General features: G+C 38.5%; 1 protein-coding gene, 1 long non-coding RNA gene and 1 pseudogene across 3 annotated transcripts in view; all 3 read left to right on the top strand.

Annotated features, from left to right (window-relative positions):
- Nucleotides 1–15,298, top strand: part of KDM7A (lysine demethylase 7A) — a 76,614-nt gene that overhangs the window by 23,793 nt on the left and 37,523 nt on the right. Inside the window, exon 2 of the mRNA XM_081534284.1 lies at nt 10,905–10,990. Coding sequence (XP_081390410.1) covers nt 10,905–10,990 — 86 coding nt within the window. The remainder of the gene's footprint in view (nt 1–10,904; nt 10,991–15,298) is intronic.
- On the top strand, nt 557–5,118 carry LOC145523632 (uncharacterized). Its single transcript, XR_014066793.1, has 2 exons — nt 557–756; nt 3,724–5,118. It is a non-coding gene; the product is annotated as an uncharacterized LOC145523632 (long non-coding RNA).
- LOC145523943 (large ribosomal subunit protein uL16-like) lies at nt 1,287–2,002 on the top strand (annotated as a pseudogene). The gene has a single exon (XR_014066973.1). The product of XR_014066973.1 is annotated as a large ribosomal subunit protein uL16-like (transcript).

The raw sequence follows: 15,298 nt of genomic DNA, 5'->3' as shown, positions 1-15,298 counted from the left end.
CTGTTCCCTTAGGTTTGGGCACTGAAGACTGTTCACAAGAGGAGAAAGGTTACTAGGGCACTAGATCTGCTTGAGTTGATTCCTGTCCTTTGTAGCTGACTCATCACTGAAGTGTCCTCAGTGTAAAAGTTTATGACTTGCTATTGTATTTTATCCCAGGGTGTGATTTCTTAGCCCTGTATACATTAAATCTTCTGTAGATGTTATTAGACCCTAGAAAATATAGCTTTCCTTCCCATACTCACAGTGGACAATAGAACTGTGAGCTGGGCTATTGGTTCATCTTTTAAAAATCTGTTTCAACCTATAATCTATTTAGTCTATGTATTCTTCTAGTAGATAAGCCCACTTGGAAAATTAAGATAGGGACACTTAGAAGCTATAAGAAAGAAGAACAGAGTAAATGGACATAATATATAAATCTGTAATGAACAGAGATCCTTTTTTGCACAATAAGGTTATAAATACCTATGACTAAATTTGAACATTCAATAATACTACATTCTTTTTCATTAACAAAAAGTATGGACATTTCAAAATAAGATCTTGAAAGAAAAAGTCATCCGTTATTTATTTTTTCCCCGTCACATCCATTTTCTACCCCTTTATATCTGCAGAATTCACATTTAATTTAAGTATGGTAGAATATTAGCCAGGACAATAGCCCAAACTAATGCCTCTCTAATGTGCTTGGAATTTCTGCTTTTTGTCAATCAGTAAATATTCTTTGAGCATCTACTGTATAGTCAGCTTTAGGTAGATCAGAGGAGAATAGGAAATTCTAAGTTATTAGTGAAGTGAAGTGAAAGTGGCTCAGTTGTGTCCGACTCTTTGTGACCCCATGGACTATACAGTCCATGGGATTCTCCAGGCCAGAATACTGAGTGGGTAGCCTTTCCCTTCTCCAGGGATGCTTCCCAACCCAAGGATAGAACCCAGGTCTCCCGCATTGCAGGAGGATTCTTTACCAGCTGAGCCACAAGGGAAGCAACTATTACTCATATCTTTAAGAAATGTGAAGTCTAATTGGAGTAACAAAGTTTTCACAGGAAGCAACTGTGAATAAGGCATTGCCCTGGCCTCTCTGCTAGGGCTTTAGATCAATAGTTCCCTAACTGCCATTTCTCTACTGAGCAAAAGAATTGCCTGGGGAGCTTGTTAAAAATGAAGATTATTAGGTGCCACCCATTAACTTTTCCCTGTAGATCTAAGGTGGGGCTCAAGAATGTATTTTTTTCTTTTAAGAAAAAATAAACAGCTCTTTTCACCGAAGATCCTGATGTCATCATGACTGCCACCCCTCCCGGTGTTACCTGTACTGTAAGAACAAGCTCTATTCAAAGTCTGGCTTGGGTCGAGGTGTGTCTCTGATGCTAAGATCCGCATCTTTGACCTGGGGCAGAAGAAACCAAAGGAAGCTGGGTTCCCATTCTGTGGCCACACAGTGTCAGATGCGTAGGAGCCACTTTCCTCTGAAGCCCTGGAGGCTGCCCGTATTTGTGCCGACAGTACATGGTGAAAAGCAGTGGCAAAGATGGCTTTCACATCCAAATGTGGCTCCACCCCTTCCATGTTATCCACGTGAAGAACAAGACGCTGTGCTGTGTTGGAGCTAATGGGATCCAGACAGGTATGCACAGTGGCCAGGATCCACATTGTCCAAGTGTCCATCACAGTGTCCATCCGCACCAAGCTGCAGAACAAGGAGCGTGTGATTAAGGCCCTCCGTAGGACCAAGTTCAAGTTCCCTGGCTGCCAGAAGATCCACATCTCCAAGAAGTGGAGATTTATTAAGTTTAATGCCAATGAATTTGAAAACATGATAGAAAAGCAGCCCATCCAGGGTGGCTGTGGAGTCAGATACATCCCTGATCATGTTCCCCTGGACAAATGATGGGCCCTGCACTCATGAGAGCCTGGCACTGTCCTCTCCTTATGCATGCCCACCAATATATCCTACTTTGCTATTAAAGCAAAACAAAAATAATAATTAAAAAAAAAACCATGGTAAAAAGATGTAGAAAGTTGCATGGTGAAAGCAATTGTCCCTCCCCTCCATTCTGTATCCATTCAGTTTTCTTTTTCTTACACGTTTTTTTGCAGATGGTTCCACACATTGTACTCTGCATTTGCAGGCATGCAGGCATTTGTGGGTGGGGGCGTACTCTTTTGCACCTGGCTTTTGTTGCTTTCCAGCATGTCCTGGAGATCTTTCCATATCCCTTCTTGCAGATCTGCCTCATTCTTTTGAAAGGCTGCCTCACACAGCCTGTAAAAGCTCCACAGGAGATTCTAATTCATAGCCAGGTTTGGAGCCCACAGATAGACTGAGTGTTAAATGGGTTTAGAAAAAGTTTTCTTAGATGTTAACTCCGTAAGTCTTGTGGTTTCTCAGCAAGGAACTGGACTCCGCAAACGTTTCTTGTACTTCTAGATTCAAGTTGCTTTAGGACAGATTTTTGTAAGCTTTTTACTTTAGTTATTGGGATGTGAGAGTTGGACTATAAAGAAAGCTGAGTGCTAAAGAATTGATGCTTTTGAACTGTAGTGTTGGAGAAGACTCTTGAGAGTCCCTTGGACTGCAAGGAGATCCAACCAGTCCATCCTAAAGGAGATCAGTCCTGAATGTTCATTGGAAGGACTGATGCTGAAGCTGAAACTGAAATACTTTGGCCACCTGATGTGAAGAACTGACTCATTTGAAAAGACCCTGATACTGGGAAGGATTGAAGGTGGGAGGAGAAGGGGACGACAGAGGATGAAATGGTTGGATGGCATCACTGACTCGATGAACATGAGTTTGAGTAAACTCCGGGAGTTGGTGATGGACAGGGAGGCCCAGCGTGCTACAGTCCATGGGGTTGCAAAGAGACATGACTGAGCGACTGAACTAAACTGAGAAATCATCAGTCAGAAATACACAAAGGCATTTATGAAATCAAGATTGTTTTTAATCCTATAGCTACAGACACAAAGTTTAAATTTCTTATTAAATTAATTATTAAAACATACACGGAGGCAGTAATGTACATACTGATGGCATAGTTCTTAATTCTTTCCTTTATTAACTTAAGGACATTTCTAAGCCATCCTTTATATAATTGTTTCTGTTTATCCTTTATCATCATGACAAGTTTTTTCTCCCCCAAGATGATTTACAAAGTTCTTACTAAATTCTCAAATAATGTTCATTCGGGGATGGCATTTATTTGCTCTTTCACTGGTTATAAATACAAGTATAGTCTATCTCCGTGAAATAGCAAATCTGCTGGGCACTCTTTGCGTTATAGCTTTCCTTAGTCACTACAGACACACCCTACACATAGCCGGACAAGCTGAAAGTAGATTGCTAAAGAGTAGAACAGCATAGTAAGTCCCATAAATAGGAACAGTTTCCATTCCAAGAGTGGGTTCGTAAGTACAGTTTGTTTGCAAGTCCGATAAAGTTAGCCTAGGTACCCAGCTAACACAGTTGGCTACATAGCACTGTACTGTAATATGTTTATAATACTTTTCATGCAAATAATACATAAAAACTAAACACAAAAAATGAACATTTTTAATCTTACAGTACCTTGAAAAGTATAGTAGTACTTTTCTTTCAGTTGGTAAAGAATCCGCCTGCAAAACAGGAGACCCCGTTTCGATTTCTGGGTCGGAAAAATCCATTGGAGACGATATAGGCTACCACTCCAGTATTCTTGGGCTTCCCTTGTGGCTCAGCTGGTAAAGAATCCACCCGCAATGCCGGAGACGTCGGTTCTATCCCTGGGTTGGGAAGGTCCCCTGGAGGAGGGAACAGCTGTCCACTCCAGTATTCTGTCCTGGAGAATTCCATGGACTGTATAGTCCATCAGATCACAAAAAGTCGGACACGACTGCACCACTTTCACAAAGATCCTTTAAACCATTTACCATTTATATCACCTCCTCTATGTACTCAGGTGTCAGGCAGTGACAAGCAGGACAAGCGTGTTTTCTGCGCTCTAGAGGTAAATAGTGTAACGTAAATTATATTTGATGTGCATGTTTCACACATTCATCTGGAACAAGTTTTATTAGAAGCATACCAACAGGATTTTCAGCTTTTTGAAGGGTGTGTTTTGTATCAGTGAGCTCATCTCTTGGTTCTTCAGTCCCTCTTATTTTCCCGTCATGTTCTTTGTTCAATTCCTTTTTTTAAAAAAATAATTTACTTATTTGACTGCACCAGGTCTTAATTGCAGCACATGGGATCTAGTTCCCTGACCAGGGATCAAACCCCAGCGCACTGCTTTGGGAGCATGAAGTCTTAGCCACTGGACCACCAAGAAATCCCTGTTCAATTCCTTTTTATATTGTCTTCATCCCTTACCCTTGGTAACCTGCATGTTCTTAGTCAGCTGGTTGGAAATAACTCAGGAAGCCGTTAGGACAATTTTGGAAGGATGAGCCGGCTGTTAGAGGTAGGAAGAGTGTCACATTTTTTCTGAGATTATTATGAACTGAAAGAATTTGGTTCAGTATGCACTTCATTCAAAATCCTTGTTAAATATAGATAAGCACATAATATGCCAGTAAATAGCTTTGATGCGTCAAAAATAAAATCTTCAATGTCATGCTCAACTTGTACAGAAAAGCACTTAATTTTATGAACACAGTTTATATGTCAGCAAGAGAATAATAGAAGTTGGGTTTTTCTGAACCAAAGATTTAATTAAAAATTACTGGTTTGATTTTCAGTGAAAATATTTCATACATGCAAATTACAAATTTTTGCTTTAGCTGATACCTGATAATAAAGTATCTTAGGGTTAAAACATTGCATAATACGTAATTTAGATGTGAAAATGGCTGTTGGCATTCTAGTATAGTTTTAGCAGGAATGTCAACCTATTAAGCCAATATCAATAAGCAAAGTAAGGTTTTTGGACCTGAAAAACAGTACAACAGTTTCATTCTAAGCATTCTGTGTTTATTAACTTGATTTATTTGCTTAACTTTGAGGGAGATACTGTCATCTCCATCCTTACAGTGTAGACAAAGAACAGACAAAGTTACCCAAAGTCATACATAGTCATCCATAGCCCAGGATTTTAACATAGGTAGACTGACTCCAGAAAACTCAACCATCAAAAAGTAATTAAAAATTGAAAAAGAATTGTCTTCTTTTTCCCTTTAAGAATGGCCATTTGAGTGTCTAATGTGTACTCTGAAGAGGCATCACTGAAGGAAAAAATATTAAGCCTAATCATAAGGCCAAGTTTTCTGTATGGGCTCAGACCTCATAGGTAATAAGCCCAGAGCTGTATGAGCTGTGATTGGTACCTAATAGAAGCATAATAATGTTAATGGTGACTATTTATTACTTAATGTATTTACTGTACCATTGCTTATTATATGCTAAGCCATATGCATTACATATTTACCTGCATTGTCCTGTTTAGTCCTAGGGGAAGTCCTGCTCAGAGGAATTTAAAAAGTTGCTGAAAGTCAAAACTACTAGAGCTAGAAATCAAATCGGTTTTCCTGATTCCAAAGTCTACGCATCCCACTCAAGCCAATTGACCCCTATTTTTTTGGTGGCTTGAAACTGGACTGGGTAGTCTTTGCCTGGCTTATAGCTGTCCCAAGGCCTCAGCTAACTCCCAAGTTATATGAAAGGAAATATGAAGAGCAGGTTATAAACATCCCTCTCTATTCCTGGAGTTAATTCATCTCAAAGGCCACTCCCCAGCCCCTTTGGTGATGCTACTGTGAGGTTTGGGGGCTTGCACAATGGATGACCCAGTCCTTTATGGAGAAGTTGTAAAAATTACTTTTGGGTAGAAGGGTGAACTTTTGAAACACAGGTGAAAACTTACAATGAAGCAAAATTTTAAATGACTGAATTTCATTACTGCATCCTTCTACCATCTAAGGAAAGATGAGAAATCTACTAATTCATACATTGAAAGATCGTTTCCCTCCCACCCCCCTTTTTTTACAGACTGTGTTGCCTTTAGTTCCTATACCAAATTCTAACTGGACATTTTTTTTTTTTTTAACTTGCTTGTAACTTTGCCACAATGGATCGATTTTCAAATAAGTTTTCAGCACAATTAATAATCATCAAAAATTTACTGGGATCATCATGTTGAGAGGACACTATAAGTGATCCAGGAGAAGTCTGAGCTCAAGTCAGGAAGTAAGGTGTGTAAAACAGCTCAGTATTAGACATCCACGAGAGGAAATGTGTGTGAATAAAGTGTTGCAGAACTTTCTGTGGGGTGGTCCAGTGAAGTTTTACCAAGCAGAGTACTGTTAGAGTGCTTGGTGAGAAATGGGGAGAGGATTTGAAGCAAGAGGAATATCTAATGAAGTCTGCTGGCAGGAAGATCTTAAAAAATTTGGCCTCCAACTCTTCTAACATTGAGAGGAGGGAATATAAATGGGAGCATTATCCAGGAGGAAAAAAAAGAATGTTTGGCAGATCCCAGGGAATCCTGGTTAGTCATTAATTCAATTCTGTTCTTGTCAAGTTTCACAAAAAAAAAAAAAAAAAGCCAGCTAAGCAACAATTTCACAAGGTTAAGACAATAGAAAGTGCTAAAGTTGTCACTGTCCCACTTACCAAAAGGCACTGAGACTGTTCTGTAGATGGAAGCTAGTCAGCAAAGGTCAGATTGTCACCCCCACAGGAAGGCACCTCCCTCCACACACACACTCACAGTAGTCTAAGAAACATTTAACATTTTGCCATTAGGAAAAAAAATGGAGCAATTTGTATATGAAGGAAAGTTTTGTAAGAGAAATGGAGTGAGAGACTAAAGGAGATTTGAAAGTTATTCTTAGAAAGTTTGCTTTCGGAGTTCTGCATTTTATGTGTCCTACTGCATTTGCTCTTAACATATCTGTTAAAGCTCTAGGGACTTAGAAAAGTGAAAGTGTTAGTCGCTCAGTCATGTCTGACTTCTTTGCAACCCCATGGACTGTATGTAGCCTGCCAGTCTCCTCTGTCCATGGAATTTTCCAGGCAAGAATACAATGTGGGTAGCCATTCCTTTCTCCAGGGGATCTTCCCGACCCAGGAACCCTGGTCTCCTGCATTGCAGGCAGATTCTTTACTGTCTGAGCCACCAGGGAAACCTTAGTGACTGTAGAATTCTTTTAACGGGGGTTGAGGGGTGGGAGAAGTTGTTATCCTTCCTTCTGAGACAGCAAACTGAAACGTATGTAGTTCTTTTTAGATCTACTTAAAGACCTGCAATAACTTTCTTGGTTTAGGGATATTTAATTTTTATGTTTAATCTGATTTTTTTAAACAAATTTATTAATTTATTTGGGAAGTCCCGAGACTACTTTCATGTTATTTGCTTAGGAGTTTTATAAGAATCCTTTAGTAAGTATTAGTAATATGGATTTAGTAAGTATCCTTGTGTTAATTTTCTAAGGAATTTTGTTTGCATTTTAATCAGAAGTAAATGTTTTATCAAATACTTGTCCTGCTCCTTTTTAAACGGTCATGTGGGTTTTTCTTTTAATCTGTTTAATGTGACAAATTTCACAGATGAAGTTTTTTTAGTGTTAAAACCACCTTGCATTCCTGAGATAGACCAAACTCGATATTTCCAAATGAAAGTGGCTTATAATTTTTCTTTCTTGTATCATCTTTTCTAAGTTTTAATACCGAGGTCATGTTATCATAAAATGAGTTAAGAAGTAAGTCCTTTTTTTCTACTTGCTGGTGCAAATTTATAATATTGGAATTATTTATTCCCTTAATACTTATTAGATTTCTTGTGAACCTTTCTGGGCCTGGGATTTTTTTTTGGGGGGGAGATAATTTTTAATGTTATAAGTAACAATTTTAGGACTATGCAAATATTTTTTCTTTGTGACCCAGGTTTGCCTCTCTTATATTTTCTAATCTTTTAGCATAAAATCATTCATAATACCCTCTTTTACATTTAGTATCTGTAGAATCTATAGTTTTCTCCCTCTTTTCATTCCTACCATTGGTTATTTATGTTTTATCTCATTTTTCATAAGCTTGCCAGAGGTTTGACAATTTTATAAGTCTTTTCAAAGAATCAATTTTTGGCTACAGTGCTCTATTGTATGTTTGTTTTCTGTGTCATCAATTCTGCTCTTTTAGTTTTCCTTCTGTCTGTGTGTTTAAGGTTTATTTTGCTGTTCTTTTTTTACTATTTGAAGTAGATTTTATTACTTCATTAATTTTAACCTCTTTTTCCTGTAATACATATATTTAAAGTTGTATATTTCTGTTTACAAGTTCTGCATTTGGCAAATTTTGTTATGTAGCATTTTCATTACTGTTCAGCTCAAAATAATTTTTAAAGTTTTGTTATGATTTATCTTTTTACTTGGCTTATTTATAATATTATTTCTTAATTTCTAAGCACATGAAGATTTTCTAGTTACCTTTTTTGTCATTGCTTTCTCTCTTAATTGAACTGTGGCCAGAGAATTTTTGATTTCACACCTGCAAAACTGACTGTGGCCCAGTGTGTGGTTGCTTGTTAAGAATGGTCCATGTGTGCTTGAGAGGAAGGGTGTGTTCTATGGATGTTGGGTGTAGGGTTCTATAAATGTTCATTAGGTCATGTTTTTTTTAATTCTGCAGTTCAAACCTTGTATGTTTCATAGATTGTGCTTTGCTTATGTATTCTATCAGAGATATTGCTCTACTTTTCTTGGCTTTTCCATTTTTCTTGCATATCAGACCTGTCTGTGACCATCTTCCTTCTGCCAGAAGTACATCCATTGGTGTTTTCTTTACTGTGGGTTGGCTGGGGGTGAACTCTGTTTTGGTTGTACAGCTTCTTTCCTCCTCCCTCCTTCTTGAAACACATTTTAACTGCATATTGAATGCTCAGTTAATAGATATTTTAGGTTAGCAGTTTCTTTAAGCACATGTAAGGTATTCTGCTGCTGCTGCTGCTAAGTCACTTCAGTCGTGTCCGACTCTGTGCGACCCCATAGACGGCAGCCCACCAGGCTCCCCCGTCCCTGGGGTTCTCCAGGCAAGAACACTGGAGTGGGTTGCCATTTCCTTCTCCAATGCAAGAAAGTGAAAAGTAAAAGTGACGTCTCTAATGTGTTCCAAATTTCATTATTTCTTTGAGAAGTCTCTCATCCTTGCACGTAATCTGTGTTTTTTTTCTTCTTATGGCTTTGAAATTTTCCAACATCTGTTTTCTGCAGATTTACTGTGATGTGAGTTGATTTTTTATTCATCCTGCTTGGGATGTGTTGGGTTTCTTAAATCTGGAGATCAGTGTCTTTCATTATTTCTGCAGATTTGTAGCTGTTAGCTTATGATATTGCTTCTGCCCCTGTTCTATTTTACCTTCTGAGGCTCTGGTTAAATGTATGTTACTTTTTCATTTTATCCTTCGTGGTTCTCAGTATTTTCTGTCATCTTATTCTCTTTGCTGCATTCTGAATAATGTGACCACCATCCATTTCACTGATTTTCTCTTCCACTGTAACACCCCAAATTCTGTGTTAGTACTGTCTTGGCTCTTTTTCAGGTACTAGTTGTGGTTGTGTTTTTGTTCTGAAACCTTTGGGAAATACAAACGTGTAAAATTTTACCCTAATAAATTACTTAGAAAGTAAGCAAAACTGCTGTGGTCTTTCATTGATGAACTACTCTTATGTTCAAGATGTCACTATATAGTTTTTCAAGTTCCTAGTTCCCTCAATCTTTATTTAAATGCTACTGCTGTATACTCCATGAAATAGAGTATTCCAAATATAATGCCTCAGACTAATTTAACTGATTAATTAGAGGTGTGAGACCTAATGCAGAATTGTTAGGACTCAGTGCTCTCACCATGTCAGTGATGTTTCCCAAATTTGCTAGCCACCCTGGCTGATAACGACCATAGCTTACAGTTAGGTGGAGTTTTAATCTACCCAGGAAAGGGAGGCAGAGAGAAGAGACCGGAGAGAGAGAGAGGGTTTGTGAGCTCTCTGGTGTTGCTTCTTAAAAGGACAGTAATCCTGTTGGATTAAGGCCCGCTCCTTATGACCTCACTAACCCCTTATTACTTCCTTAGAGCCCCTATCTCCAAACATAGTCACACCAGGGTTTACAGCTTCAGCATGTGAATTTTGGAAGGACACAAACACATTGAGTCCATAGCAGGTAGTATTTACATAATGGTTGAGGGTCTTACGGTTTATGTTATAATTATTTATAACATTATAAATAAAATATATATTTATAATATAAAATATAGTTATTATGTTATGAATATGTTATACTTCTGATGTCTCTACTGCTGCTAATGGTGATTCACTGCCCGTGTATTTGGGTATATTCTCCCCCACAATTATTCAGCAAATATGCAGAGAAAGGGGGCTTCCCTGGTAGCTCAGCTGGTAAAGAATCTGCTTGCAATGCAGGAGACTCCAGTTCGATTCCTAGGTGAGGAAGATCCACTGGAGAAGGGATCAGCTACCCACTCCAGTATTCTTGGGTTTCCCTGGTGGCTCAGCTGGTTAAGAATCTGCCTGCACTGCAGGAGACCTGGGTTTAATCCCTGGGTTGGGAAGATCCCCTGGAGAAGGGAAAGGCTACCCACTCCAGTATGCAGAAGTGAAGTGAAGTGAAGTTGCTCAGTCGTGTCCGACTCTTTGCGACCCCATGGACTGTAGGCTACCAGCCTCCTCCGTCCATGGGATTTTCCAGGCAAGAGTACTGGAGTGGGTTGCCATTTCTCCAGTATGCAGAGAAGAGAATAAAATTTATTCTTACATGTGTTTCTGTACTCTTCAAAATGTGTTGGTGAGATTGTTGTGCATTTCTTTTGTGTGTGTGTGTGCATTTCTTAGCTAAATTCTAACCGATCTATTATAGTTAAGTAAAGATTTTTACCTTATTTTCATATTGACCTTACATTTCTTTACCTTAGCTGTGTTGGAGTAGAAGAACATCATGCCATTGACATTGACCTGTATCACTGTCCCAACTGTGCACTTCTACATGGTTCCTCCTTGAGTAAGTACTAGAAGCTTAAATCAAAGTTGGAGTTTAGAACTTAATATATACATGACAATACTTAATGATACTCTGACTAGTTATATTATACCCACCAAGAACTATAAGAAAGATTTTTCTGAAGATATTGAGAGTACAGTTTTTGTTTGAATTGCTAACTTATTTAACAAGTCAAAGCATTAAGTGAAAAAAACACTATTGTTCTTAATTGCCAGTGCAAAGCTCCAAACTCAAAATACATATATTTCAAAACTTTCAACTTGAGAAGTGAAATAAAATAAACTTTTTCTGTTTCTGGCTGTTTTTATCTCTAAATGTTTTTTTTAAAAGGATTGTAACTAGACTTACTGTGGTGATCATTCTGAAATGTATAGAAATACTGAATCACTTTGTTGTGTACTAGAAACTAACACAGTGTTGTTGGCCATTTATGTTTCAAAGACAAAGGCTCATAAAAAAAGAGAACAGATTTGTGGTCACCAGAGGCAGGGGTGGGGGGTGGCGGGTGAGGGGCAGGATTTGATGAAGGTGATCAAAAAGTACAAACTTCCAGCTATAAGATAAATAAGTACTAGGGCTGTACAACATGTAAATATGATGCAGCACTGCTGTATGTTCTTTGTGACAGTTGTTAAGAAAGTGGATCCTAAGAATTCTCATTACAGGAAAATTTTTTTTTTATTTTATTTTGTGTCTACATGAGATGATGGATAGTCATTAAACTTACTGTGGTCATCATGAAATGATGTATGTCAGTCAGACCGTTATGTTGTACAACTTAAACTTATTCATTGCTATATGTCAATTATATCCCAATAAAACTGAAAGAAGAAGAAAAAGTCAGTACTATTTGGGACAGTGTATAGGATAAGACTTTAATGCACACGTACAGTACACTTGGAGGAAAAAATTAGGGTACGGACATGCCAAGATGTTACTTCTGTTGTCCGAATTAGGTCCTGCTGTTGAGTATGGCCTAGAGTCCTGTCCAGCTGTCCTCTGTGATGGAAGCAACCTTCCCACAGTCCCTGTCCTGTCCCAAGGACAGAGGCCAGACCGAGTCTCTGCCCACACTGTCCTTTCTGAGGGGCGCGGGCATGGGCAGGGAAGCTCACATGTCTTCTGGAGAGCACCAGCAACACATAGGAAAGGAGATGGACCAGTCAGAATCAGAATCAGCGACCAGTCAGAATCAGTCTCTCAGTCGTGTCCTACTCTGTGACCCCATGGACTGTTGGACGCCAGGCTTCCCTGTCCTTCACTGTCTTCTGGAGCCTGCTCAAACTCATGTCCGTTGAGTCGACGATGCCTTCCAACCATCTCATCCTCTGTCATTCCCTTTGTTGTTAGCCTTTTACAGATGCTTCAGAATATATCGGAATATTAGTTATCATACAAATGTGAGAGTAGAGAAGCGATTTTTAAAAGGCTTTGGAATATATTGTAACTATTTCTTTCCTTAAAAGTTCAGATTGCATCCTAGCATTTTTGTGTTTGTAAAACTAAAGGAGAAAACTGTAGACTTAATCATTTTAGAACTAACTTTTCCCGAACATACGTTGTACACACTTGGGTCAGGCGTGGGTAACATAGACAATCTCTTTTTTTGAATTCAGTTTTTTTCCGTAGTACTTTTTAAAAATAGAAATTGTGTTCTCTGGTTATCTCTCTCTCTCTCTCTCTCTCTTTAGTCGCTAAGTCGTGTCCAACTCTTGTGACCCCATGGACTGTAGCCTGCCAGGCTCCTCTGTCCATGGGATTCTCCAGGCAAGAATGCTGGAGTGGGTTGCCATTTCCTTCTCCAGGGGATCTTCCCGACCCAGGAATCAAACCCCAGTCTCCTGCATTGCAGGCAGATTCTTTACCGACTAGGCTATGAGGGAAGCCCTCTCTGGTTATGGGCAAGTGATTTTTCAAAAGCGACTCAGTAGCAACTGACTGCTTATCTGTTTTGTTAGAAATATTAATAATTTACCTAGTTTCTAAGAGATTTAACAATTTAAGCTATATAAATGTATTGAAATTTTTTTTTTTGTAAAATACAGATTATCCTTTTTGTTAGTTCTGCAGTGTCAAACTTGAGGTTAGCAAATTGGTTGAATTGTTACATGTATAATTGACTAATTTATTGTCACAAATTAAAGAAAGATATTTATATATCTATTTGGCTGCATTGGTCTTAGTTGCGGCCTGCATGCTCTCTTTGTGGCGCGTAGGCTCAGTAATTGCAGCTCAGGCTCTCTAGTTGTGGCACATGGGCTTGGTTGCCCCACACATGTGGGATCTTGGTTCCCCAACCAGAGATCGCACCCATGTTCCCTGTATTGGAAGGCAGATTCTTAACCACTGGACCACCAGGGAAGTCCCATAAATGTTTATAAAGTTTCATATTTTGTGTAGCACTGAAGTATGTAGTATATAACTTGAAGTAATCATTGACCAAGTGTAATTCTTGGAGGAAATAAATAATACTGGCTTGTTATATCAAGAAGAGAAACAGAACTGAAATGTAAGTTTCAATTTAGAATTTAAGTAAATAACCCCCAAATGAAATAATTTGAATTTAATTTCTATGAAATGTTATATGGGTTACTATAAATCAGAATAATGTAGTATTTAAAACACTGCTCCATGTAATGCACTCTGTTTTTTTTCCTGTGTGATTTAATTTTTTTAAAAGCTTGTCATGCTCACTAAATTGATTTCACTATCCACAATGGATCATGAAGCTACACTTTGAATAACAATGCTTCAGAGGGGAGCTTGATTGTTACCTGCCCCTTCATATTCTTCTCATCCTTGAATAACATAAGATCAGGCATGGGTTGTCTTCTGGGCAAAAAGTCCGACTCTTAAGTACCCATAAGAAAAATGCCGCAGATCCAGCAATCTGTTTTATCCCGGTTTAAGGTTCCATTTCCCCACCCCTCACCCTCACGCCTAGTTTGGGTAATCCCTTTTGGACATTTTCTCTCTGCTCTTAAGCCTCTCTTACTTGCTACTAAAGATTTCCTGTTTCTTTCAGAGGTCCCCAGGAATCCTTACTACAGATTCCATTTAGACAGTAAAATATTCGTTAATATGGTGAATTTAGACTTTACTGTCTTAATGGGAATTAAGAACTCTGTTCAAGGCCCAGCCTCAAAAAACCCAGCCCAATGCTTAAACACAGATTTTCAGTGCTTCTCAAGCACATGCAATCCAAATGCAAAATTTTCTCTCCTTTCCTTATGACCACTATTAAAATATCCTTTTGCTGGCCTCCTTCCTTTAAGAAATTCAGTCAGCTCTTGGAGTGGCTGATTTGATGTGTTGAGGATGTTGGTCCAACAGGACAGTGTAGCTTTCTATTAACATCCTGCAAGTCAACACATTTAAAAGGAAAGAAAAGTAATGGGCAGCTTATATTGGTTGCCCCAGACACTGTGCTGAGAAGTACTGTTAATAGATTTATGTTATCTCCTTTGATATTTGTAACATCTTGATGTGAGAAAAATGATCTTACTAAGTCTTTGATGTAGCTATTTGGCAGAGCTGGAGTTTGAACCCGTAGCTGTCCAAACCCAATCTGTTTTAATTCTAATCTGTTATGCCAAAATGAAAATTAAAGCAGTGTAACATCATTATTAACTTTCAAATGGGCAGTTTGTTCTTTTTCTCTTTTTCTTTTTTCCCTTCCTCTCTCTTTCCCACTGTTGACCTAAGGCTTTCCAATATGTTGCTCATATATATTGGTGAGAATGGGTTACCTACCACTTTTCTGGAGGCAGTTTTGTAGTATGTAGCCAGAAATAGATTTATGTATGTAAATATTAATTTCGTCTTTGTTTAAAGATGCATCTTCATTTACATCTTAAAATTCTAGGCTGCCTTTAAATTGTTTTTGAACATTTAATAAGGAGAAAATGCCCATGATAGTAAAGATAAGCATAAACATTATGCTCCCAGCTGAGAATAAAATAGGGTTATTTATCTGTGTATATGTAAGCAAAAAGCCTGGAATGAAATGCCTTTGAATCATATACCTTTGATTTTTTGTTTGTTTGCTTGTTTTGTTTTTTTGACTGTTTAGCGACGCTTGCGGGATCTTAGTTCCCCAACCAGGGACCGAATTAGGGCCCCCAGCAGTGAAAGCAGAGTCCTAACCACTGGATTGCCAGGGAATTACCTAGAAGTGAGTTTAAGTGAGGAAAACACACACACACACACACACGAAGGATGCCTTAATGGTATTTTCTAGGAAGGTTGCTTAATGATTGTCAGTTTTTTTCCCATGAGGTTTTTTAAAAAATGGGATTTACTCTCTTC

This window comes from Giraffa tippelskirchi, chromosome 10, assembly GCF_054371585.1.
Source record: "Giraffa tippelskirchi isolate mGirTip1 chromosome 10, T2T-mGirTip1v1.2.pri, whole genome shotgun sequence".
NCBI classification, from domain to species: domain Eukaryota; kingdom Metazoa; phylum Chordata; class Mammalia; order Artiodactyla; family Giraffidae; genus Giraffa; species Giraffa tippelskirchi.
The sequence above is the reverse complement of the archived record's forward strand: the minus strand, read 5'-3'. Positions and strand labels throughout refer to the sequence as shown.